The sequence below is a fragment of the Hemitrygon akajei genome, chromosome 16 (genome assembly GCF_048418815.1).
Source record: "Hemitrygon akajei chromosome 16, sHemAka1.3, whole genome shotgun sequence".
Taxonomy (NCBI): domain Eukaryota; kingdom Metazoa; phylum Chordata; class Chondrichthyes; order Myliobatiformes; family Dasyatidae; genus Hemitrygon; species Hemitrygon akajei.
This window is the reverse complement of record NC_133139.1, coordinates 6,015,162-6,042,554: the sequence shown is the minus strand read 5'-3', so window position 1 is coordinate 6,042,554 and position 27,393 is coordinate 6,015,162. Positions and strand designations below refer to the sequence as shown.

At 43.0% G+C, this 27,393-nt stretch overlaps 1 protein-coding gene across 1 annotated transcript; it reads left to right on the top strand.

The window, feature by feature from the left end:
- The first annotated feature begins 28 nt into the window (after positions 1-28).
- On the top strand, positions 29-26,764 carry smim24 (small integral membrane protein 24). The gene is made up of 5 exons (XM_073069491.1): positions 29-360; positions 11,709-11,820; positions 14,677-14,718; positions 24,766-24,813; positions 26,023-26,764. Exons 1-5 carry the CDS (start codon positions 297-299, stop codon positions 26,084-26,086), a joined length of 330 nt encoding a protein of 109 aa, XP_072925592.1. The 5' UTR covers positions 29-296; the 3' UTR covers positions 26,087-26,764.
- The last annotated feature ends 629 nt before the right edge of the window (positions 26,765-27,393 follow it).

Genomic DNA, 27,393 nt, shown 5'->3' with positions numbered 1-27,393 from the left:
CAAAGTCCATTTCTGCTCGAAAGTTCGTTTGCAACTGCGCCAGACAATAATATGGATCTTGATTCATTAAATCTTGATGTTTTTTAATGTGTTTTCACTAAAACCTCCAAGCAATTTGCATAAAATCAATCCTGTTTTAAATGATCTAATATTCCTAAACGTTCATGTAGTTTAATTGCAGACTGCTTAATTGCCTGCAGTGCCTAGAACTTTGATCCTTGACTTGCCCTGTGGATCAGAACTCTCTGATTACCCCTGCTTATTGTTTAAAATTGCTGTGGAGACGCCTAGAGAAGATGGCTTTTGCCAGCCGAATCCTTATTGTTCTGCTTTTAACCAGTGCAGTCAGTGCGCAGAACGGTAAGTGGTCTTTTCTTATTGGTCTGTATACTCTAGAACAGGGGTGTCAAACTCATTTTAGATCATGGGCCGGATTGAGCAAAATGCAGCTTCATGCGGGCCGGATCAGTCGGACGCGTGCGAACGCAGCTTTCATTGCCTCCTTTTTTTCAGCCTGCTCTCATGTGTCTCAGTCTCTGCTATAACTACAAAGTGTTTCACTTTACAAATTCCGTTTCTTATGAAGAAGACTGCCGAGCAAGACTGCCGAATAAACACTAAAAACCCTGAAAACCTGGTACCTGAATAAAATCAGCATTAGCCATATCATACGCCATAGGCGCTTCGATTACTGGGGCCAGCTTTAATAGTAATTAGATATTATCTCACGGGCCAAAGATAATTCCACCGCGGGCCTTGAGTTTGACATACATGCTCTAGAACTTGAATTGTAATTACGAGGGGCGATTGGTAAGTTCATGGCCTAAGGTCGAAGGATTCAATTTTAGAAAACCTAGCACATTTATTTTTCAACATAGTCTCCTCCTACATTTACACATGTAACACTCAGCACTATCTCTTCACGTTCGTCTAGGGGGAAACTGCCGTCTACCCGCCAAACTGTGTCTCACGTTTGGTTAGATACAGACAGACAGACATACCTTATTGATCCCGAGGGAAATTGGGTTTCGTTACAGCCACACCAACCAAGAATGGTGAAGAAATATAGCAATATAAAACCATAAATAATTAAATAATAATAAGTTAATCATGCCAAGTGGAAATAAGTCCAGGACCAGCTTATTGGCTCAGGGTGTCTGACACTCCGAGGGAGGAGTTGTAAAGTTTGATGGCCACAGGCAGGAATGACTTCCTATGACGCTCTGTGTTACATCTCGGTGGAATGAGTCTCTGGCTGAACGTACTCCTGTGTCTAACCAGTACGTTATGGAGTGGATGGGAGACATTGTCCAAGATGACATGCAACTTGGACAGCATCTACTTTTCAGACACCACCGTCAGAGAGTCCAGTTCCACCCCCACAACATCACTGGCCTTACGAATGAGTTTGTTGATTCTGTTGGTGTAATGCACCCCGGTACAAGTCCACAACGTAAAATATCAGACAGTACACAATGTATGATTAAGTAATTACACTTTATAAATCTTACTGTGATTACGTGGTTAGTAGGGAAACACATATAAAAGAAAAAGGCACCACACTTATCAGAGTTATTCAGTTTGTGCACAATCATTGGAGTTTTCTCTCCACCAGTCGATCTCCTCCAAACTCCTCGACCCTCGGACTGGGACCAACCACAGTGGTCTACCAGACCGCTTCCTGCACATCCTTCCTCTTTGCCTCTCCTTGCTGAATTTCCCCCACACTCACCCAGGTTCCCACACATACAGATAGAATAACATGACTTCCATTGGTTAGTTCCCTGTTGTCTATAATTATAACCCAAACATTCCAGCTACAAAGAACATTACCTCATCAGTAAACATCACAGAGAAGTCATCTCATTATAACACTACAGAGAAGCAATTTTATTGTTAGCAGTTAACAGTTAACATTACAGTAATATTACTGAGGACCCTACACACACTTAGTCCAGCGGTCGTGAGGCATACGGATCTTGGGCCTCCAGAAAGTGTCCACAGCAGGGATGATTGATAAATTCCTGGCCCAAGGTAGAAGGAGATGAGTTGTTAACTTCAAAATTTCTGCATAATCACTCAAAGAGTTGAACTGCACGTGCATGTAACGAGAGCTGTATAACTCATCTCCTTCTACCTTGGGCCACAAACTTATCAATCACCCCTGCTGTGGGCGTTTTCTGGAGGTCCAAGATCCGTATGCTCCACGACTGCTGGACTAAGTGTGTAAATGTAGAAGGGGACTATGTTGGAAAAATAGATGTGCTAGGTTTTCCAAAACTGACTCCTTCAATCTTGTGCCACGAACTTATCAATCACCCCTTGTATTTACAAGGAAAAAGTGTTCAGCGAAAAGGTATTTAATATAAAGTCTCAATAACCATTTCAACTTTGCCAATTTACTTTTAAGAGTCATGATTGTTTATTGTCATTCTTCAGCAGGCGAGTGTAAAGGAGAACAAAATAATTGTCAGTCTGGATCCGAAACCACAAATGCTAATATTGCATTTGCCTTCCTCATCACAGACTCAACCTGCAAATAAACCTTTAGGGAATCCTGCATAAGGACTCCCAAGTCCCTTTGTGCCTCAGTTTTTGTATTTTTTCCCATTTAGAAAAGAGTCAACCATCTCATTTCTCTTACCAAAGTACATGACCATACACTTCCCGACACTGTATTCCACCTGCTGTTTCTTTGCCCATTCACCTAATCTGTCTAAGTCCTTCTCTTGCCTCTCTATTTCATCAAAACTACCTGCTCCTCCACCTATCTTCATATTGTCTGCAAACTTTGCAACAAAGCCATCAATTTGACTAACTGGCTTATAGTTTCCTTTCTTCTGCCTCTCTTCCTTCTTGAAGGGTAGAGTGACATTTAAAATTTTCCAGTCTTCCGGAACCATTCCAGAACCTAGTGATTCTTACTAGTCATTACTAATGCCTCCACAACCTCTTCAGCCACGTCTTGCAGAACTCTGAGGTGTATACCATCTGGTCTAGCTGACTTATCTACCTTCAGACCTTTCGGTTTCCCAAGAACCTTCACTCTAGTTATGATAACTTCACTCACTTCATGACCCCTGACACCTGGAACTTCCACCACACTGCTAGTGTTTTCCACAGTGAAAACTGATGCAAAATACTTCCTCAGTTCATCCACCATTTCACCATTACTACCTCTCCAGCATAATTTTCCCATGGTCCATTATCCACTCTCGCCTCTCTTTTACACTTCATGTATCTGAAGAAACTTTTAGCATCCTCTTTAATATTATTGGCTAGCTTACTTTCGTATTCCATCTTTACCTTCATGGTGACATTTTTTGTTGTCTTCAGTTGGGTTTTAAAAGCTTCCCAATCCTCTAATTTTTGCTGTATAATATGCTCTCTCTTGCATTTATGTTGACTTTGTCTTCTCTTGTCAGCTACAGTTGTGTCATGTTTCCTTTTGAATACTTCTTCCTCTTGGCATGTATGTATCCTGTGTGTTCTAACTGCTTCAGAAATTCCAGCCATTGCTGCTCTGCCATCATCCCTGCCAGTGTTCTTTTACAATCAATTCTGGCCAAATCCTCTCTCATGCCTCTGTGATTCCCTTTATTCCACTGTAATACCAATGCATCAGACTTTAGCTTCTCTTCAAATTTCAGGGTGAGTTTGATCAGGGGCGTATAGCCCGATGGGAGTTCGGGGAGCTGGGTTAAGCACAATAGGCAGAGATTCAAACAGAGAGAGGAGAAATGGGCTAAAAATTCTATATCTGAATGCACGAAGTGTCAGAAATAAGGCGGATGAGCTTGAAGCTCAGGTGCGAATGGGTAACTATGATGTTGTTGGGATAATGGAGACATGGCTGCAGGGAGATCAGACCTGGGAAATGAATGTACAAGGGTATACGTGCTATCGTAGGGACAGAAATGTGGGCAGAGGGGGTGGGGTGGCCCTGTTGGTGAGGAATGAGATTCAGTCCTTTGCAAGGGGGGACATAGGATCAGGAGAAGTGGAGTCTGTGTCGATAGAATTGAGGAACAGTAAGGGCAAAAGGACCCTAATGGGTGTTGTCTATAGGCCACCAAACAGTAGCATGGATATTGGGTGCAAGTTGAATAGGGAGTTCACATTGGCATGTGGCAAAGGTAATGTCGCAGTAGTTATGGGGGATTTCAATATGCAGGTGAACTGGGAGAATCAGGTTGGTGCTGGACGCCAGGATAGGGAGTTTGTAGAGTGCCTACGGGATGCATTCTTGAAACAGCTTGTACGAGAGCCGACCAGGGACAAGGCTATTCTGGATTTCGTGTTATGTAATGAACAGGATTTGATAAGCAATCTTGAAGTAAAGGAGCCATTAGGAGGTAGTGATCATAATATGATAAGCTTTTATCTGCAATTTGAGAAGGATAAGGGCAGCTCGGAGGTGTCAGTGTTGCAGTTGAACAAAGGAGACTATGGAGCCATGAGGGAGGAGCCGGCCAAAGTTGACTGGACGGATAGCCTAGCAGAAAAGACAGTGGACCAGCAATGGCAGGTATTCTTGGGAATAATGCACAAGGTGCAAAATCAGTTCATCCCCCAGAGAAGGAAGGATTCAAAGGGGGGAAAGGGGCCACAGTGGTTGACAAAGGAAGTCAGAGATTGCATAGCATTAAAAAAAAGGAAGTATGACAGAGCTAAGGTGAGTGGGAGGACAGATGATTGGGAAATTTTTAAGGAACAACAGAACTTAACTAAAAAGGCAATATGGGGAGAAAAAATGAGGTATGAACGCAAGCTAGCCAGGAATATAAAGGAGGATAGCAAAAGCTTTTTTAGGTATTTGAAGAGAAAGAAGATAGTTAAGAACAATGTTGGGCCCTTAAAGAATGAATTGGGTGAAATTGTTATGGGAAACAGAGAAATGGCAGAAGAATTTAATAAGTACTTTAGATCTGTCTTCACTAGGGAAGACACAAGCAATCTCCCAGATGTATGGATGGGCCAAGGACATAGGGTAACAGAGGAAATGAAACAGATTGACATTAGGAAGGAAACAGTGATGAGTAGACTGATGGGACTGAAGGCTGACAAATCCCCAGGTCCAGATGGTCTGCATCCTAGGGTACTAAAGGAGGTGGCTCTGGAAATTGCGGATGCATTGGTAATCATTTTCCAATGTTCCTTAGGTTCAGGATCAGTTCCTGAGGATTGGAGAATGGCTAATGTTATCCCACTTTTTAAGAAAGGAGGGAGGGAGAAAACAGAGAACTATCGACCTGTCAGCCTGACATTGGTGGTGGGGAAGATGCTAGAGTTCATTATTAAGGATGAAATAGTGGCATATCTAGATAGCAGTGATAGGATTGGGCCGAGCCAGCATGGATTTACCAAGGGTAAATCATGCTTGACTAATCTATTGGAGTTTTTCGAGGATGTAACCAGGAAGTTAGACAAGGGAGATCCAGTGGATGTAGTGTACCTCGATTTTCAGAAGGCATTTGATAAGGTCCCACATAGGAGATTGGTGGGTAAAATCAAAGCTCATGGCATTGGGGGGAAGACAGTGACATGGATAGAAAACTGGTTGGCAGATAGAAAGCAAAGGGTAATGGTGAATGGGTGTTTCTCGGAATGGCAGGTGGTGACTAGTGGGGTGTCACAGGGCTCGGTATTGGGTCCACAGCTGTTTACGATTTACGTCAATGGTTTAGATGAAGGCATTGAGAACAACATCAGCAAGTTTGCTGATGATACTAAGCTGGGTGGCAGTGTGACATGTGATGAGGATGTTAGGAGAATTCAGGGTGACTTGGATAGGCTGGGTGAGTGGGCAGATACTTGGCAGATGACGTTTAATGTGAATAAGTGTGAGGTTATCCACCTTGGGAGTAAGAACAGGAAGGCGGATTATTATCTGAACGGTGTAGAGTTAGGTAAGGGAGAAATACAAAGAGATCTAGGAGTCCTTGTTCATCAGTCACTGAAGGTGAATGAGCAAGTGCAGCAGGCAGTGAAGAAGGCTAATGGAATATTGGCCTTTATTACTAAGGGAATTGAGTACAAGAGTAAGGAAATCCTCTTGCATTTGTACAGGGCCCTGGGGAGACCACACCTGGAGTATTGTGTACAGTTTTGGTCTCCAGGGTTAAGGAAGGACATCCTGGCTGTGGGGGAAGTGCAGCATAGATTCACAAGGTTAATTCCTGGGATGTCAGGACTGTTTTACGCAGAGAAGTTAGAGAGACTGGGCTTGTACGCGCTGGAATTAAGGAGATTGAGAGGGGATCTGATTGCAACATATATGATTATTAAGGGATTGGACAAGATAGAGGCAGGAAATATGTTCCAGATGCTGGGAGAGTCCAGTACCAGAGGGCATGGTTTGAGAATAAGGAGTAGGTCATTTAGGACAGAGTTAAGGAAAGACTTCTTCTCCCAGAGAGTTGTGGGGGTCTGGAACGCACTGCCTCGGAAGGCAGTGGAGGCCAATTCTCTGGATGCTTTCAAGAAGGAGCTAGATAGGTATCTTATGGATAGGGGAATCAAGGGATATGGGGACAAGGCAGGAACCGGGTATTGATAGTAGATGATCAGCCATGATCTCAAAATGGCGGTGCAGGCTCGAAGGGCCGAATGGTCTACTTCTGCACCTTTTGTCTATTGTCTATTGTCTATATTATAAGACCATAAGACATAGGAGCAGAATTAGGCCATTTAGTCCATTGAGTCTTCTCTACCATTCCATCATGGTTGATCCCAGATCCAACATTATGATCACTTTCCCCTAAGGGTTCTTTTACCTTAAACTCTCTAATCAATTCTGGATCATTGCACAACATCCATTCCAGAATAGCTGATCCCCTAGTGGGCTTAACCATGAGCTGCTCTAAAAAGCCGTCTCATAGGCACTTTACAAATTCCCTCTCTTGAAATGCATCACCAATCTACCTGCCTGCTGCAGTATCCCATGACTATTGTAACATTGCCCTTTTTGCATGCTTCTTTAAATCTCCTCTTTTAATTTGTAGACCACATCCTTACCACCGTTTGGGGGTCTATATACAACTCCCATCAGGGCCTTTTTACCCTTGTAGTTCCTTAGCTCCATGCACAATGATTCAACACCTTCCGACCCTTTGTCACCTCTTTCTAATGATTTAATTTACTTTTTTTTAACCATCAAAGCAATGCCACCCCCTCTGCCTACTTGCTTTTCCTTTCGATACAATGTGTATCCTTAGACATTAAGCTCCCAGCTATAATCTTCTTTCAGCGATGATTTAGTGATGCCTCCAACATCATGCCTGACAATCTGTAGCTGTGCTGCAAGTTCATCTACCTTATTCCGTATGCTGTGCTCATTCAAATATAACACCTTCAGACATAAAATGCTGGTGTAACGCAGCAGGTCCAGCATCTGCAGATTTTCTTGTGTTTGCGATAACACCTTCAGTTCTGGATTAAGCCTTTTCAATTTTGTCCGCTTTTTACATTGCAACTCACCCTGTTGACTGCAGTTTTGTCCTGTCAACAGCCTCTCCTCACTACACATTGTCTCTGTTTGTGAATCAGCTACCTCATCTTCAGCACTGTCACCTGCCTTTCCTATGATACCTGTTGTATTGAAATAAATGCAGCTCAGGACACTGGTCGCACCATGCTCAGCCTTTTGATTCCTAACTTTGTCTGAGGTCTTACCAACATCTGCTTCCACAATCTCTCCGCTATCTGTTCTGGCACTCTAGTTCCCATCCCTCTGCAACTCACCATGCAGCATTAACACACCTTTCTGCTAGGGTATTGGTCCCCCTCCAGTTCAGGTGCAAACTGTCCCTTCTGTACAAGTCCCATCTTCACTGGAAGAGGGCCTAATGATACAAACATCTTATGCCCTCCCTCCTACACCAACTCCTTAGCCAGGTATTAAACTGTAAGTTCTTCCTAGTTCTGGCCTCTCTAGCTTGTGGCAAGGACAGCAATCCTGAGATCACAACCCTGGAGCTCCTGCCTTTTAACTTAGCACCTAACTCCCTGAATTCCCTATGCAGAACCTCATCACTCATCCTACCCATGTCATTGGTACCTACATGGTCCACAACCTCCGGCTGTTCACCTTCCCACTTAAGACTTGATTTAAGATATCCCAGGCCCTGGCATATGGGAGGCAACATACCATCCGGGAATCTTGTTCTCACCCACAGAGCCCCCTGTTCGTACCCTTAAATAACAAATCCCCTATATCACGTCCTTTTCCCTAAATAACAAATCCCCTATATCACCACAGCATGCCTCTTCTACCCACTTCCTTCCTGAGTCACAGAGACAGACTCAGTGCCAGAGATTGAGATTTAAATTATATTCAGCTTAATGGAAGTACAAACATCATGGCCAATAAGTGTTGCTGTGAGATGGAGATTATGACTGAATTCCTATCACTGAGTGGACAAAAGTCCAGTTGATAAATATTCACTTTTTGACCAGCATAATTAGTGCACTGATGTAATTCCCACTGCCATTAATCCACCTCAGCCTTGCCCATGACTCTGTGTACAAAGGAGGTAATAACGATGTACAAGGCAGGAAGAGAGAAGATAAAGCTCTCCACCGTTCCATCACAGGTGATTTATTATCCCTCTCAACCCACTCCCCTGCCTTCTCTCCATAACCTTTGACACCGCAACTAATCAAGAACCCATCAACCCAATAACTTGGCCTCCACAGCCATATGTGGCAATGAATTCCACAGATTTGCCACTCTCTGGCTAAAGAAATTTCTCCTCAACTCTGTTCTAAAGGACATCCCACTATTCTGAGGCTGTGCTCTCTAGTCCCAGACTCCCCAATGAAAGGAAACGTCCTCTCCACATCCACTTTGTCCAGGCCTCTCAATATTCAATCGATTTCAGTTTGGTCTTCTCTCATTCTTCTCAATGTTGGGAAGACACATTCAGTGATTCAGGAGCAGCTTTTTCCCCTCTGCCATCCGATTCCTGAATGGACGTTGAACCCATGGACACTACCTCACTACTTTTTTATTTCTGTCATTTTGCACTACTTATTTTAAACTTAACTGTTTAATAGATATATATATATTTAATGTATCTGTTTTTTCTCTCTATATTTACTTATCGTGTATTGCATTGTACTTCTGCTGTAAAGTTAACAAATGTCATGACATATACTGGTGATATTAAATCTGATTCTGATTCTAAATTTCCATGAGTACAAGCGCAGAGCCATCAAAAGCTCCTCATATTTTAACTCTTTCATTCCCAGGATCATTCTCGTAAACCTATTCTGGACCCTGTCCAATGCCAGCACATCCTTTCTTAGATAAAGGACCCAAATTGCTCACACTGCTTGGAAAGTGGAGAACCCAGAGGAAATGCAAACAGTCACTGGGAGAATGTACAAGCTCCTTACAGAGAGCAGCGGGCATTAAACACCAATTGGTGATTGCTGGGGCTGTAAAGTGATTGTATGAACCACGACACCACTGTGACACTGTGCAGCATATCCTCCCTGCTCTTAAATTCAATCCCTCTAGCAATGAAGGCCAACAACCCATTTGCCTTCTTGACAGCCTGCTGCACCTGCAAACCAACCTTTTGTGATTCATGCACAATCACTCCCAACTCCCTCTGCACAGCAGCATGCTGCAATTTTTTTTTTACCATTTAAACAATAATCTACTTTTTCACTTTTCCTTCCAAAGTGGATGACCTCACATTTACCAACATTGCACTCCATCTGCCAGACCCTTGCCCACTCACTATCTCTCTGCAGACTCTCAGTATCCTTTGCACAACTTGCTTTTCCACTCAGTTTAGTGCCATCAGCAAACTTAGATACATTACACTCGGTCGCCTCTTCCAGATCGTTAATGTATATGGTGAACAGTTGCAGGCCCAGCACCGACCCCTGCGGCACCTCGCTCACCACTGATTAGCAAACAGAGTAACAACCATGTATCCCAGCTCTCCACTTTCTATTGATTAGCTAATCCTTTATCCATGCTAATACATCACCCCCAACTCTATGCATCCTTATCTTTTGGATAAGTCTTTTATGTGATACCTTACTGAACGCCTTCTGAACATCCAAGTAAATAACATCCATCTGTTCCTCTCTATGCACTGTGCTCGTATATCCTCAAAGAACTGTATTAAGTTTGTCGAACAGGACCTGCCTTTGCTGAATCCATGCTGCATCTGCCTGATGGATCCATTTCTTTCCAGATGCCTCACTATTTCTTCTTTAATGATAGCTTCAAGCATTTCCCAACTACAGATGTTAAACTAACTGGCCTATCGTTACCTGCCTTTTGCCTACATCCTTTTTTGAACAGTGACGCGACATTCACCATCTTCCAATCCACCAGGACCTGCCCAGAGTCCAGAGAATTTTGGTAAATTATCACCAAGCCTCTACTATAACTTCTTCCATTTCTTTCAGTACCCTGGGAAGCATTCTATCAAGACCAGGGGACTTACCTATCTTCAGGCCCACAAGTTTGCTCAGTACTACCTCTTTAGTGACAGCTTTTGTATCGAGGTCTTCATCTCCCATTACATCCATAATATCTCTCTTTAGCATGTTAGATGTGTCCTCCACCATGAAGACTGACACAAAGTAGTCATTCAAAGCCTCGGTCATTTCCTCATTACCCAATATCAATTCCCCTCCTTGTCCTCCAAGGAACCTACATTCACTTTCACCACCCTTTTCCACTTTATATAATTATAAGAACTTTTACTATCTGTTTTTATATTTTGTGCTAGTTTATTTTCATAATCTAGCTGTCCTTTCTTTATTGCTCACTTAGTGGTACTTAGTTGCTTTTTAAAGTTTTCCCAATCTTCCAGTTTCTCATTACTCTTGGCAACTTTGTATGCACGAGATTTTAGTTTGATGCCTTCTTTTATTTCCTTAGTTATCCAAGGCTGGCTCTCCCCACCCCCACTGTCCTTGCTTTTAACTGGAATATACTTTTGTTGAGCACCGTGAAAAATCTCTCTGAAAGTCTTCCACTATTCCTCAACCGTCCCGCCATATAGCCTGTGTTCCCCATCTACATTAGCCAAATCCTCCCTCATCCCATCATAGTCTCTATTGTTCAGGCATAAATCATGCCGAATAAAACAAAACAATCAAATAAAAATAACAATAATATAAAATAAAGAGAGGGAGGCCTATGTTGGCAGGGGTCGACCCTGGATGTTGCATCCCAGCTGACTACGTGATACGCAAGCCAGGGCCGTACGTTATGAAGAGCGAGCTGTAGCCCATGCAGCAGACTCCCCCTCTCCGTGCAGCTGATAAATGCAATGGTACGCAGAGACCAATGCAGTTTGAGGCCAGCAGCATCGCAGGAACTACTAGTCTAGCGTACAGGACTGCCTTAGGGACTCCAGTTCTGGATTTTTCCGTTGGGATTTAATCCTGAAGCCTTCCCCATGGGTGGGTGTAGCTACAAGGCAGCGACTGTTTGAGATCAAAGTTCTCCTTTTCCTAGATGAGCTGCCAACCACAGCTGATGAGCCCCATCTGCCTGAAGAGATAAAATACAGCAATAAAATAACTCATAAATTCTGCATGCACATGACCACTTTAAAATTTACTCAGATAAAAGGTTGAAATGGAACATTTGTTTGCGGAGATGCTGTTTGTTACACATAATGAGAATCTTAAACTATCTTTTAATTTAGTTTTATTTTTTGAATGAGCAACAGATGGAAATAGTGTCGTGACCTGGCAACCTTGGTTGACGGGATTCTCTGCTGTTACCGTGTTCCTCTTTATTGTCTTTGCTTCAATGATCATTAAGAGAACCCTTTGTGCAAGGTAGGTAAACATGCTTAATGTCAAAGATCTATATTAAGATAAATACTGATTTCCAAGGTCAAAGAATCAGCTAGACATTTGAAAGACAGGTGGTTAAAAAGGGGGAGAGGAGGTGATAGTTTAACTGATGCTGCTAATAAGCTCTTCCTTAGACCAAGTAACAGAGATGGCCATTGATAATTTACCCTCAACTCTGGTGCATTGGAGTAATCTGTGACTCTCTGAAGCTTGTTTGAAGAATGGCCCTGGTTAAGAGAAAAAAGGAGGTGCGTAGCAGGTAGGAACAAATGAGGTGCTTATGGAGTATAAGAAATGCAAGAGGACACCTAAGAAAGAAATCAGCATGGCAAAAAGACGGCATGAAGTTGCTTTAGCAGACAAGGTGAAAGAGAATCCTAAGGATTCTACAGGTATGTTAAGAGCAAAAAGATTGTAAGGGACAAAATAGGTCCTCTGGAAGATCAGAATGGTAATCCATGTGGGAGATCTTAAATAAATTTTCTGCATCGAAATTTTTTGAATCTGGGAATACAGGTCCATAATTTGTTGAAATGTCATCGCAAGTAGATAGAGTTGTAAAGAAAGGTTTTGCACGTTGGCCTTCATAAGAACATAAGAAATAGGAGCAGGAGTAGGCCATTTGGCCCATTGAGCCTGCTCCATCATTCAATAAGATCATGGCTGATCTGGCCATGGGCTCATCTCCACCTACCTGCTCTTTCCCCATAACCCTTAATTCCCCAACTAGGTAAAATCTATCCAACCTTGTCTTAAATATATTTACTGAGGTAGCCTCCACTGCTTTATCGGGCAGAGAATTCCACCGATTCACCACTCTTTGGGAAAAGAAGTTCCTCCTCATTTCTGTCCTAAATCTACTGCCCTGAATCTTGAGGCCATGTCCCCTAGTTCTAGTCTCACTTACCACTGGAAACAACTTTCCTGCCTCTCTTATCTATCTCTTTCATAATTTTATGTTGCTATAAGATATCTCAATCTTCTGAATTCCAGCATGCACAGTCCCAGGTGACTCAATCTCTCCTCAGAGTCTAACCCCTCATCTCTGGAATCATTCTGGTGAACCTCCTGCACACCACTTTCAAGGCCAGTACATCCTTCCTCAAGTAAGGAGACTAGAACTGCACACAGTACTCCAGATGCAGGCTCACCAGTACCCTGTGCAGTAGCAGCATAACCTCCCTGCTCTTAAATTCAATCCCCTTAGCAAAGAGAGCCAGCATTTATAAATCAATGTATTGAGCACGGGAGATGGGATGTCATGTTGAAGATATAGATGACATTGGTGAGGCCTAATTGGAGTATTGTGTGCAGTTTTGGTCACCTACCTACAGGAAAGATGTAAATAAGGTTGAAAGAGTACAGAGAAAGTTTACAAGGATGATGTCCAGTCTGGAAGACCTGAGTTATAAGGGAATATTCAATAGATTAGGACTTTATTCCTTAGCCTGTAGAAGGTGAAGGGGAGATTTGATAGAGGTATACAAAATCATGTGGGGTATAGATGGGGTAAATGCAGGCTTATCCCACTGAGGCTGGGTGGGACTACAACCAGAGATCATGAGTTAATGGTGAAAAGTGAAAAGTTTAAGGGAAACATGAGGGGAAACTTCTTCACTCAGAGAGTGGTGCGAGTGTGGAACGAGCTGCCAGTGCAAGTGGTGCAGGTAAGGTCGATTTGAACATTTAAAAAACGTTTGGTTAGTACAGGATAGAAAGGGTGTGGAGGCCCATGGTGCCGGTGCAGGTCAATGGGAGTAGACAGTTTAAATGGTTTCAGCATGGACTAGATGGGCCGACAGACCTGTTTCTGTGCTGTACTTCTTTATGACTTTATGACTCTAAAGGGATTTTGGACCCAGCGACTGGGGCTCAGGTCACATTGCGCTCTGTAAGAAGTTTGTATATTCTCAGGGGTCTTTGGTTACAGACCTATGATGGGATGATTAGGTTGTGGGCATGCTATGTTGGTGCAGAATGCATGGGTCACTTGCAGGCTGCTCTAAACACATCCTCGGACTGTGTTGGCTGTTGACACAAATGATTAATTTCACTATATATTTTGAATTATCGATGTACATGTTACAAATAAACCCATCAGTCAATGGTATTGATCCATGACATAAAGAATCTGTAGTGAGATGCTGAAGATGTTCTATAGGTCAGTTGTGGAGAGCGCCCTCTTCTTTGTGGTGGCGTGTTGGGGAGGAAGCATTAAGAAGAGGGACGCCTCACGTCTTAATAAGCTGGTAAGGAAGGCGGGCTCTGTCGTGGGCAAAGTACTGGAGAGTTTAACATTGGTAGCTGAGCAAAGGGCGCTGAGTAGGCTACGGTCAATTATGGATAACTCTGAACATCCTCTACATAGCACCATCCAGAGACAGAGAAGCAGTTTCAGCGACAGGTTACTATCGATACAATGCTCCTCAGACAGGATGAAGAGGTCAATACTCCCCAATGCCATTAGGCTTTACAATTCTACCGCCAGGACTTAAGAACTTTTTAAAAGCTATTATTAATGCTTTTTGAGATAGTGATTTAGATGCATATCATATTTTTTACTGAGTTAAGTATTGTATGTAATTAGTTTTGCTACAACAAGTGTATGGGACATTGGAAAAAAAGTTGAATTTCCCCATGGGGATGAATAAAGTATCTATCTATCTATCTATCTATCTATTGGGAACCCCTGTTCTAAATGAGAGAACCTTCTGATGACACCTTCTGAGAGAGTGTCATCAATGTGAAATGTGATTTATTCTGAGATTGCTCGAGTCACTAAATACTTTCAGAAGGACTGATCTATTTTATTTATTTTGTTGGATTTTACACTAACAGGGAAAATGAAGAGCACGGCACTAACCCAGACAAAGGTAGAAGGTACATATCTTTATATTTTCTTGTTATACTCAGTGATACTGAGATTGTTTCTGGAAATTCAGCACCTCTTCCTTATCCACAAATAGGAGAAATGTGAAAAACCTGTTTATTCGATTAGTGGGGCATTGCTATGAGAATCCAAGCTTTTTTATATCTGACTTTTCACCTTGTCAGAGAACTTTTAAAAATAAAGCTTGATACCAGACTTGAAGAGGCAAATTGTTTACTTTAGCGTGATATCATGGAGAGTTCACATGTCTGGAACTACGTGTTACCGGTAAATCAGCTTGCTCTTATATTTAGTAGCAGACAAGTGTGAATGACCTTAACAGAACAAACGAGTTGGTTCATTATGCTCCTTCACATATCTGATCTTATTTTGCAGCTGTATTATCACTCTAAAGAGGGTTTTGGCCTTCACAATAATCTTAGTTATGCAAGCTTGCAACTTAATCTGAAAAACACAGGCTATCCACAAGGTCACAACGCTTAGCGCCACACTACTCTCTTCACCCCATATTCAAAATTTTCTTCCACACACCAGTAAAGTAACTGATTACTTTCTTTTTGGAGACTGTCCACATCAGAAGAAGGACTTATCAAGGAAGTCCCAGGGCAACAATTGATTGGGAAATATTTTTGGGGCAGAAAATCTCTTTTCATTTATTGTTTCGAACTTTATCTTGTTACGTACCCCGTAACTGGGTCACTTACCAGCAAAGATAGAGAGGTCCGTTGAAGTCTGATGGTACTATTTTTAACAGTATTTATTGATAAAAATACACAAAAATAATATCAATGCAAACATACAGATAATATACGTCATCAATACTAAATCTAAAAGCGCGGGTATAATAATAATCAATAAGAAATAGTTCTATTGATGTCCGATGGAAATATAAAAGTCACTCAAGTTCATTCAAGCTGCAGCTTTTGGTTGGAGAGAGAGACGGAGGTTTAGAACTTGCCTGTTTTCCTTTTTATGATGTCGATCCTTCGAAAATGTCGTCGGTGGTGATCTCTTCTTTAGCTAAGCCGTCTTCCGTGGTAGGGCCTCAATCCCGGGGCAACGGGAAAGGACACACGTGGGCCCTCCACCGGCTGACGCTATTAAACGCTGTCACGGGATTTCTAGCGTTCTCCTGGTGCGTCTGAAAGGGGTTGTTCCCCAGACCCTCTTTTATCCTTACTCACGGGGTCTCAGATGTCAATCAGGTTGGGAGGATGCCATCCCCCCCCAACCAGCCCACGTTGCTCATTCCTTGAGGACGTCGATGCGTAGCACAGTGCTCAATACACAATTCTGTCTCCAAGAGACAATGGCCGTTTCCCGTGGCTTTGTATCGTTGAGGGGCCAGGACATTCCAAACCCCCTGTGGATTCTGCGTCTCTCTCTCATTTCCTGGGTCTCCTGACCTGAATTAATAGCGATCTTGCGATTCTCAAAAAGGAGGGGGCTACTTTGGACCCTTTGGCACCTCAGAGTTGGGGCACAGGTGTAACAATCTGTATGCTGATTTGGAACTTCAATATCCCTTGGCAACAAGGGACAGCGTGATAGAGTAGTGGTTAGTGCGGTGATATTACAGCTTGGGGCATTCTGCAGTTCGGCGCTGTCTGTAAGGAGTTTGTACACTTTCCTGTAATTGCGTAGGTTTTCTCCGGCTGCTCTGGTTTCAGCCCACAGTCTAAACACATACCGGATAGCAGGCTAAAGTCAAAGTCAAGGTAAAGTTTATTATCAGAGTACATACATGTCACCACATACAACCCTGAGATTCTTTTTCTGCGGGCATACTCAGCTTATCTATAGAACAGTAACTCTAAACAGCGTCAATGGACAACAGTTGTGCAAATGGTGATAGAAACAAATAGCAATAAATAACGAGTGTGAAATAACAAGGTAAAGAGTCCTTACAGTGAGACCATTGGCTGTGGGAACATCGGAAGTAGAATGAGTGTAGTTATCCATTTTTGTTCAAGAACCTGATGGTTGAGGGGTAGTTTCTATTCTTGAACCAGGTGGTGTGAGTCCTGAGGCTCCATGCAAGAAAAGAGCACGGCCTGCGTGGTGAGGACCTTTGACAATGGATGCTGCTTTTCTACGGCAATGTTGCATGTAGATGTGCTCAATGTTGGGAGGGTTTTACCTGCGATGTACTGGGCTGAATCCACTAACTTTTGTGGGATTTCCCACTCAAAGGCATTGGTGTTCCCATACCAGGCTGTAATGCAGCCAGTCAGCACACTTTCCACCACACATCCAAAGACGTTTGCCAAGGTTATTGATGACATGTCGAATCTCCGCAGACTCCTGAGGAAATGCTTTTTTCGCAATTATCTTTATATGATGGATCCAGGACAGATCCTCTGAGATAGCGACACCCAGGAATTTAAAGTTACTTACCCTCTCTAACTCTGATGATTACTGGCTAATGGACCTCTGGTTTCCCTCTCCTGAAGCCTACTGTAATATATGGCTGTATTTCTTATAGTGCAGTGACCCCCTTAGCATTACTTATTGACAGATAACTTACTCTTACACATTGTTCTGCCATCCTCTCACTCTGCACAGTGAATATACCAGTTAACCTCACCTCCGTGTGAGTGCTTCCATTTAAAATAGAATGTAGTTGTATGGACACAATGAACTGGTGACGAGTACGAACCTGACTGTCAGTAAATATCACCAACTGCACTGACAGTTACGAGATGACAGAATTTGGAGGAAGGGAGAGGGGCAGTGAGGGGAAAGAGTGAATCAGTATGGAGAAAGTTGTCACAAAGAGATGCATGAGTGACAGTGCACAGTACACAGCGAGAGGCACACAGTTAGCAAAGCTAAAGTGAAAATAACGTGATGATGGCCTTAGTTGGGGAAGTTGTCAAATTTGATAGTTCTATTGAGGACTGGGAACCGTATATTGAGGGGATGAACTGTATTGTAATGCTAATGATGTAGATGAGGAAAATATATTTTCCACGCTTCTTAGCTTAATGGGTGCTAAAACATACAGTCTCTTACACAACTTAGTAACTCCTGAACAACCAGCAAACAAGACGTGGACAAAATTGTTGCAATTTTACAAAATCACTTGAGCCCTAAACTGCTAGTAATAGCTGAGAGATTTAGATTTCACAAAAGGAACCAGTAAAAGGATGAAAGTATTTCTGAATACATTGCAGAACTGTGCCAACTTTCCTAAATCTGGACTTCAGAGATAGATTTTCTGATGCACTAATGGACAGGCTTGTATGTGGCTTGCATTGTCAAAGCACTCAAATGAGGCTACTGTCAGAAATAGACCTAACCTTAGAATGGGCATTGACTGTTGCAATATCGTTGGAGACAGCTGAAAAGGATGTGCCAGAACTACAGAAAAAGAGTTTAGAATGTGGAATGCACAATACATCCCTGAATGGTGCAAAAAGCCAAAAATATTATTGATGTGACTAATCCTTCCATGATGCAAATGACTGCTGGTTCAAAAAAAAGTTGTAGAAAGTGCCACAGACAAGGTCGCATAGAGAGAGTGTGTAAGTCAGACAAAAAACTCAACCAAAGAGAAAAAACCACACAGACTGAAAATCTTAAAATGCAAAACTAAGCAAATGCAGAAAAAAAGTGACTGAAAGTGAAACTGAATCAGACAATACAGAGTCCGATAAAGGTGAGCTGCCATGCCTAGAACTGCAGAGCATTACTGAAGCAGATCATAAAATCATCTGGATCACAACAGACGTGTCTGGTGTAAAACTGAAAATGAAGCTGGATACAGGGTCAGCTTTGCTTATAATTTCAAAGGCTGACTACAATAGATTGTTTTCTAAGTTAGACAAGACCTCAGTGATGCTAAAAATCTACACAGGAGAAAAAGTGTCCCCCAAAGGCAAATTGAAAGTGAATGTGACATATGGAGGCCAAACACAGCAGCTAGAGATTATGTATTGAGAAGTGGAGGGTCAGCACATTTTGGACGTGAATGACTGAGAAAAATCCAACTAGACTGGCACTCAATCAAAGCTCTCAGTGTGGCATCAACAGATATCTGCACCCCAAACAGTACCACTAACCAGAAACTGGCACAGCTGATTAATGCTGATGAGAAGGTGTTTGAGAAGGGGATTGGTAAACTCAAAGGCATGAAGGCCAGAATTGAACCGGATGAAACAGCAACATCAAGATTCCATAAACTGCATCCAGTGCCTTATGCACTACGTCCTAAAGTGGATGTTGAACCTCAGTGCTTGGAGGCATCTGGCATTCTCTCCAAGACTGAGTGGAGTAATTGGGCCATACCTATTGTCCCGGTGATCAAGAAAAGGAAAAGTGGAGCTATTCGCATATGCAGAGGCTTCAAAGTGAGCATCCCGGTATTGTATTGTATTGTATTGTAGTGTATTGTCCCGGTACCGAAGAAACCACAACCAAAGGAGTTGAATGACTTCAGACCTGTTGCCTTGACGTCGCACGTTATGAAGACCATGGAGCGGCTGATAATACAGAATCTGAGGCCACAAACCAGGCACGCCCAGGATCCTCTTCAGTTTGCGTATAAGGAGAAGGTGGGAGTGGAGGATGCTATCACGTATTTGCTGCACAAATCACTCTCTCACCTAGAGGGGGTCAGTTGTGCTGTGAGGATTACATTCCTTGACTTCTCTAGTGCCTTTAACACCATCCAGCCCAAGATCTTAAGGCACAAACTAACGGAGATGGGAGTAGACTCTCACATGGTGGATTGGATAGTGGACTACTTGACAGATAGACCTCAGTATGTGCGGTTGGGAGACTGTAGGTCTGACACGGTGGTCAGCAGCACAGGAGCGCCGCAGGGAACCGTACTCTCTCCGGTCCTGTTCACCCTGTACACATCAGACTTCCAATATAACTCAGAGTCCTGCCATGTGCAGAAGTTCACTGATGACACGGCCATAGTGGGGTGTGTCAGGAATGGACAGGAGGAGGAGTATAGGAAACTGATACAGGACTTTGTGATATGGTGCAACTCAAACTACCTGCGTCTCAATATCACCAAGACCAAGGAGATGGTGGTGGACTTTAGGAGATCTAGGCCTCATATGGAGCCAGTGATCATTAATGGAGAATGTGTGGAGCAGGTTAAGACCTACAAGTATCTGGGAGTACAGTTAGACGAGAAGCTAGACTGGACTGCCAACACAGATGCCTTGTGCAGGAAGGCACAGAGTCGACTGTACTTCCTAAGAAGGTTGGCGTCATTCAATGTCTGTAGTGAGATGCTGAAGATGTTCTATAGGTCAGTTGTGGAGAGCGCCCTCTTCTTTGTGGTGGCGTGTTGGGGAGGAAGCATTAAGAAGAGGGACGCCTCACGTCTTAATAAGCTGGTAAGGAAGGCGGGCTCTGTCGTGGGCAAAGTACTGGAGAGTTTAACATCGGTAGCTGAGCGAAGGGCGCTGAGTAGGCTACGGTCAATTATGGATAACTCTGAACATCCTCTACATAGCACCATCCAGAGACAGAGAAGCAGTTTCAGCGACAGGTTACTATCGATGCAATGCTCCTCAGACAGGATGAAGAGGTCAATACTCCCCAATGCCATTAGGCTTTACAATTCTACCGCCAAGACTTAAGAACTTTTAAAAAGCTATTATTAATGCTTTTTGAGATAGTGTTTTAGATGCATATCATATTTTTTACTGAGTTAAGTATTGTATGTAATTAGTTTTGCTACAACAAGTGTATGGGACATTGGAAAAAAAAGTTGAATTTCCCCATGGGGATGAATAAAGTATCTATCTATCTATCTATCTATCTATCAACCTGGGGCTGCCTACTGTGCAGTCGCCCCTGCCACAAATAGAAGACATTTTTGCACCTTTAGCATGCAGGGAGAGGTTTTCAAAGATTGACTTGTCACAAGGCTATCTGCAAATTGAGAATGGGGAGTCAAGCAGGAAGTTCCTCACAATCAACACTCACAAGGGATTGTTCCAGTATAATGGTCTTGTCCTTGCAAAGTGGGAATGGTCAGAAAGATGTGAAAGAGCATTCAAGGAAACAAAGGGATGAGTAACATCTGATAACTTCTCACCAATTCTGACCCATCTCTGCCCGTTTGCTTCAAAATCACTGATGAGCTTAGAACAGCACTACACACAGATCAACCGAGAGGCCCTTAGTCTAGTATGGGGAATAAAGAGGATCTACCACTACCTCTATGGACAAAAGTTTACGCTAGTGACAGATCACCAGCTCCTTGTGTCCATTTTCAGTCCCAGAAAGGAATTCCAGTGATGACTGCTACCCGTTTATAATGTGGCACTGTTCCTAGGAGCCCACTCTTATGACATAGAGTTCAAGGGTACCAAACAACACAGCAACACTGATGGCTTGTCACGTCTCTCACTATTGGCAACTGAAGAAGAAAAGTCTTCATACTGTGACCCAGCAGAAGAGTTCCACTCAGCACTGGCGGATCAGTTGCTGGTAATAAAATTATGACATACAAAGAGAAACAAGGAATACCCCAACATTATCAAAAGTCTATGACATCACCATGCAAAGATGGCCTCCTCTTTGGTAACATGGTAACCCTATGTTTCCAGTATTCTCAGGGAGGTGAGACCAACTGTCGGTATGTTGAAGAACGCTGATATGTGGATCTTGTGTTGTGGTTCCCCCTAAACTGTGCACCTGTGTGTTAGAGAATCTGCACAAAAGGACACCTGAGTGCAGTCAAGCTGAAGAGTCTTGCCCGGAGCAATGTGTGGTGGCCGGGAATAGATAGCAGATTGAAGACTTGACCAAAAGCTATTCGGAATGCCAAAAATTTCAAAATGCACCCCATAGGCACTATTACTCCTGTGGGAGTGGCCATCGTCACCATGGCAAAGACTGCATATTGACTTTGCTGGGCCTTTCATGGACTCCATGTTTCTGATTGCTGTGGATACTCATTTGAAGTCAACCACCTCAACAAAGACTGTGTGTCCACTCTGAGGACTGTCTTCTCCGGAAATGGCTTACCTGAACAAATTGTGAGTGACATCCGACCATATTACACATTAGAAAAATTCTGACAGCTCATGAAGAAAAATGGCATCAGACATCTTAAGTCAGCTCCTCACCACCAAATGGTTTAGTCGAAAGGTTTGTCCAAAAAGTCCCCTGTTACAATTGAGTCATTGCCCTTATGACGTGCCTTTTCCAACTCCCCTTGCAATCTGAACCCCACATCTCGGCAACTACTTGGAGGCCTATATATGATTCCCATCATGTTTTTTTTAACCTTGAAATTTCTTAACTCCACCCACAAAGATTCAGCATTCTCTGACCCTATGTCACCTCTTTTGAAAGATGTAATTCCATCTCTTACCAACAGAGCCACACCACCGCCTATGCCTTCCTGCCTGTCTTTTCAAAACAAAAAGTATATCTTTTGATGTTAAGCTCCCAACTGTGGCCTTCTTTCAGCCACGACTCAGTGATGCCCACAATGTCATACTGACCAATCTCAAGTTCGTCCACCTTATTCCGAATGTTGTGTGTATATAAATCATTTAAATACATCACCTTCAGTCCTGCCTCCTTCGCTCTTTTGAATTTTGCCTCTGTGGTACAATTTAACTTCTTGCTCTGTCTATGATTTGTACCCATTTATTGGCATGTCCTTCCTTACATTCATGTTACACCCATCATCTACTTGTAAACCTGCTGGTTCATCCTCAGCTCTATCATCCTGGTTCCCATTCCTTGCCATATTAGCTTAAGTGACTCCCAACATCTCTAGTAAACCTGCCTGCAAAGATATTAGTCCTCATCAGATTCAAATGCAACCCATCCCTTTTGTACAGGTCCCTTTTGGAAGTTTGAGAAAAGGCTACCAAGGCAGAATATGTGTTTCTCCTGCAACCTGAGCGTGGCCTCATCGTGACAGTAGAGGAGGCCATGGACTGACGTATCAGAATGGAAATGGGAAGGGGAATCAAAATGGGTGGCCACTGGGAGATTCCGCTTTTTCTGGCGGATGGAGCATAGGTGCTTGGTGAAACGGTCTCTCAATCTGCATTGAGTCTCACTGATATACAGGAGACCACATCGGGAGCACCGGACACAGTATATGACCCCAACAGACTCACAGGTGAAGAGTCGCCTCACTTGGGAGGACTGCTTAGGGCCCTGAATGGTAGTGAGGGAGGAGCTGCAGGGCATGTCCTTGCAAACAGAACAATTGCTACACCTCCTCCCACACTACTATTGTACTTTGTCGCTGCCTGGTACAGAAACCACACCACAGCGGTGGGAGAGCTCTACAAAACTGCCCAAAGCATCACCAGCATCAGCCTACCTGCCATCCAGGACAAATATACAGAAAGGTGCCAGAAAAGGGCCAGTAACATCATGAAAGATCCCACCCATCCTGCTCAAGGACTGTTTGTCCCACTCCCATCAGGGAGGAGGTTACGTAACATCCACATCAGGGCCACCAGACTCAAAAAACAGTTACTTTCTGCAAACAGTGAGGCTGAACAACTAACTCCATTGAGGCCCACTAACTCCACCTGTATTGTATTACTTCCCATCAGTCACCTTATGTACAGCCTAGTGTCACTTTATGGATATGCAATCAATCTATGTATATGAGCAATCTTATGTATTTATTCTCTATATATATATATATATATATATATACTTAGCTTTTTATTATTATTCTGTTCTTTATCCTTTGTGTTTTTTTGTGCTCCATCTGACGGATCCAGGGTAACAATTATTTTGTTCTCCTTTACACTTGTACTGGAAATGACATTAAACAATCTTCCCCTCCCCCCCACTCTCAGCTTTCCGCAGGGATCGCTCCCTACGCGACTCCCTTGTCCATTCATACCCCCCATCCCTCCCCACCGACCTCCCTCTGGGCACTCATCCCTGCAAACGGAAGAAGTGCTACACCTGCCCCCACACTTCTTCCCTCACCACCATCCCAGGCCCCAGACAGTCCTTTCAGGTGAGGCACCACTTCACCTGCGAGTCAACTGGGGTGATATACTGTATCCGGTGCTCCCGACGTGGCCATTTATACATTGGAAAGACCCGCCACAGACTGGGAGACCGTTTTGCCGAACACCGGCGCTCAGTCCTCCAGCAGTGGCGGGATCTCCCTGTGGCCGCACACTTCAATTCCACAGACCACTCCCACTCCTCCTACCTGCTGGCATGAACATTCAACTCACAGACCTCCGTTGATACCCCTGCCCCCCCCCTTACCCCCATCCCTATCTATTATTTCAGTTTGGTTCTTTTTCTCTCTCTTTTCCCCCCTCACTATAATCTCCCCCCAGCCCTACCTTTCCTTCTCTTTTATTTCCCATAATTCTCCACCTTCCCCCTCGGCCATTTCCCTCCAGCCTATCACTTCCCAGCTCTCTACTTCATCCCTCCCCCCACTTCTTATCCCCCTCGACCATCCCATGTTACTTCACTCCTGATGAAGGGTTTCTGCCCAAAACGTCGTCACTACCTCCTCCCATAAATGCTGTCTGGTCTGCTGAGTTCTGCCAGCATTTTGTGTTTTTTAAAAATTTTCTTCAACCTTGATTGTTGAATTCATTGCAGTTCTGCGTGTTAACTCTGGGTGATTTCAGAAAGGATAGACATGCCCGGTGGGTGAGACCGCATGAAGTTCTGTGAAGTGAGATTGTCCTGCGTGCAGGGTTTGAGGAGCAGATGCCAATGGTCCATGATCCCCATAGATCCTGCTTGACACACTGCGATCTCCCTGCATCCTGCTATCAGTACCGTGGACTCTGTCTCAGTAATTCTGGTTTTAAAGAGTGACCTTTTTGTGGTTATCTCTATTCTGTAAGTTAATTCCCAAGTTTAGCAACTGATTTTGTTTTCCCATCTTCTGAATTATATTTCACTGCATTTTCTTTGTTTTTTCTTCTAACTTGGTGTTGGCCATCTGCGAGGGTGCATTGTCAACACTGAGATGTGGTTTGTACCTGTATCACTGACATACCCGCAGAAGGATCAAAGTATTTCATTTATGTTGTTGAATTTTACAGGAACACAGGAAACGATGACTCTAGCTCTAACTCAAGCATTGAGAAAAGGTAGGGATCTAGATCTTTATATTTTTTCTGTTATAGTTTAGAACTTCTTGTTCAGTTACAGAACTTTTTGTGACATTTTAAGACTTACTTATTTCTTGAGATACAGTGCAGAATAGGCCCTTCCAGCCCTGCTGGCCAGTAATCCCCTGATTTAATCCTGGTCTAATCATGGGGCAATTTACAATGACCAATTAACCTACCAACTGGTACATCTTGGGACTGTGTGAGGAAACCGGAGCACCCGGAGGAAAGACACATGGCCACAGGGAGAATGTACAAATTCCTTACAAGTAATGGTAGGTTATGAAGCGTTGTGCTAGCCACTACGCTACTGTGCTGCCCCGACAGCCTTCTGCTACAGTAAGGGAAACATGAAATACCTGTTTATTCAGCTTGTGGGGTATTGGTGTTGTGGACCAGTAGTATTTTTTAAACTGAGTTTTCCCATGTAAAAGGAAAGAACAAATCTGTTATTTGAAGACAATCCTCAAGTATATACACTTTACCATATAACATATAACAATCACAGCACGGAAACAGGCCATTCCGGCCCTCCTAGTCTGTGCCGAACTCTTAATCTCACCTAGTCCCACCTACCCGCACTCAGCCCATAACCCTCCACTCCTTTCCTGTCCATATACCTATCCAATTTTACCTTAAATGACACAACTGAACTGGCCTCTACTACTTCTACAGGAAGCTCATTCCACACAGCTATCACTCTCTGAGTAAAGAAATACCCCCTCGTGTTTCCCTTAAACTTTTGCCCCCTAACTCTCAAATCATGTCCTCTCGTTTGAATCTCCCCTACTCTCAATGGAAACAGCCTATTCACGTCAACTCTATCTATCCCTCTCAACATTTTAAATACCTCGATCAAATCCCCCCTCAACCTTCTACGCTCCAATGAATAGAGACCTAACTTGTTCAACCTTTCTCTGTAACTTAAGTGCTGAAACCCAGGTAACATCCTAGTAAATCGTCTCTGCACTCTCTCTAATTTATTGATATCTTTCCTATAATTCGGTGACCAGAACTGTACACAATATTCCAAATTTGGCCTTACCAATGCCTTGTACAATTTTAACATTACTTTAGCAGAAGGACTTGCGAAGGAAGGCCATTGCAACAACTGAGTACAGAACACAAGATTGGGGAGAAAAAGGGATGTAATTTATTGTTTCTAACTTCATGTGTATCTTGATTTAGAACTTCAGCATTCAAGGGTCACACTAACCCAACAATGACCGAGAGCACAGAGACCAACTTCTGAGATGCTGTCGCTGGAATCTGATGGATGAATTCATTGAATGAGAGAAGATTATTTTCCTCTGAAAATATAAAGGAACTGTTCAGTGATGGTAGCCTTTACCCATCCATTCCTGTAATAAGTTCAAAGATTCAGAAATTCAAAGTACATCTACTATTGAAGTATGGGTGCAGCATAGAACTGCAAGATTTGTGTTCCCAGAGACAGCCACAAAACAAAGTAAAAAAAGCCATGGTACTCTTTCAAAGAGAAACATCAAACTCCCAACACGCAAAAAAAAAAGAAAATATCACACAAACGGCAAAAAAATATAAAATCTGTGTAGGTAGCAAGAGACCAGCGAGCATTTAAAACAGAATTTACTTTCTGATGAGCGTTATTCTTTTCAGGAGGTGTGGCTGTTTAAAACGCTACTGATAAATTATAATGGAAATCTGAACTAATAATGAGACCACTTGAATAAGGCTTGTATCACATGGATGGCAATTTGGGATTCGGTGTTAATTTGCATCTATTAAATATTAATGAAATACAACACAATGATGCATTGATGTAAAAGCTAATCTTTCAAAGAGTAAGAATAACTTGTTTCTACTGAATCTAATTTCTCTGCTTTTGATTGTATAATCGTGGATTGTTGTTTCAGTGTTATTAAAAATAAACTCCTTCTTTGTGAAACCACTTGAATGTCTCACGTTCACCAATTTAGCACCACGCTAGCATAGCAGTTATCATGACACTGTTACGGCTCATGGCGTTCTAGAGTTTAGAGTTCAGTTACGGTGCTGTCTGTAAGAAGTTTGTACGTTCTGCCTGTGACCCCGTGGGATGCTCCGGTTTCCCCCCACAGTCTAAAGACGAATCAGTTGGTAGGTTGGTAGGTCATTGTAAATTGTCCTGTGATTAGATTCAGGTTAAATCCGTGGGTTGCTGGGCGATGCAACTCGAAGGGCTGGAAGGGCCTATTCCGTACTGCATCTCTAAATAAATAAAATAAAATAATTTAGCATTAATGTCAATGTCAAAGATCAGAATCAGAGTCAGGTTTAATACCTTTGGTCTACATCGTGAAACTTGTTGATTTGAGGCAGCAGTACGTTGCAGTAAATAAAAATAAAAGCTGTAATTTACAGTAGTAAGTGTATATATATATATATATATATATATAAAGTTAAATTAAATAAGTAGTGCAAAAACAGAAAAAAACATGGTGAGGTAATGTTCATGGGTTCAATGTCCACTCATGAATCTGAGGGCAGAGGGGAAGAAACTGTTCCCAAATCGTCGCGTGTTTGCCTTCAGGTTCCTGT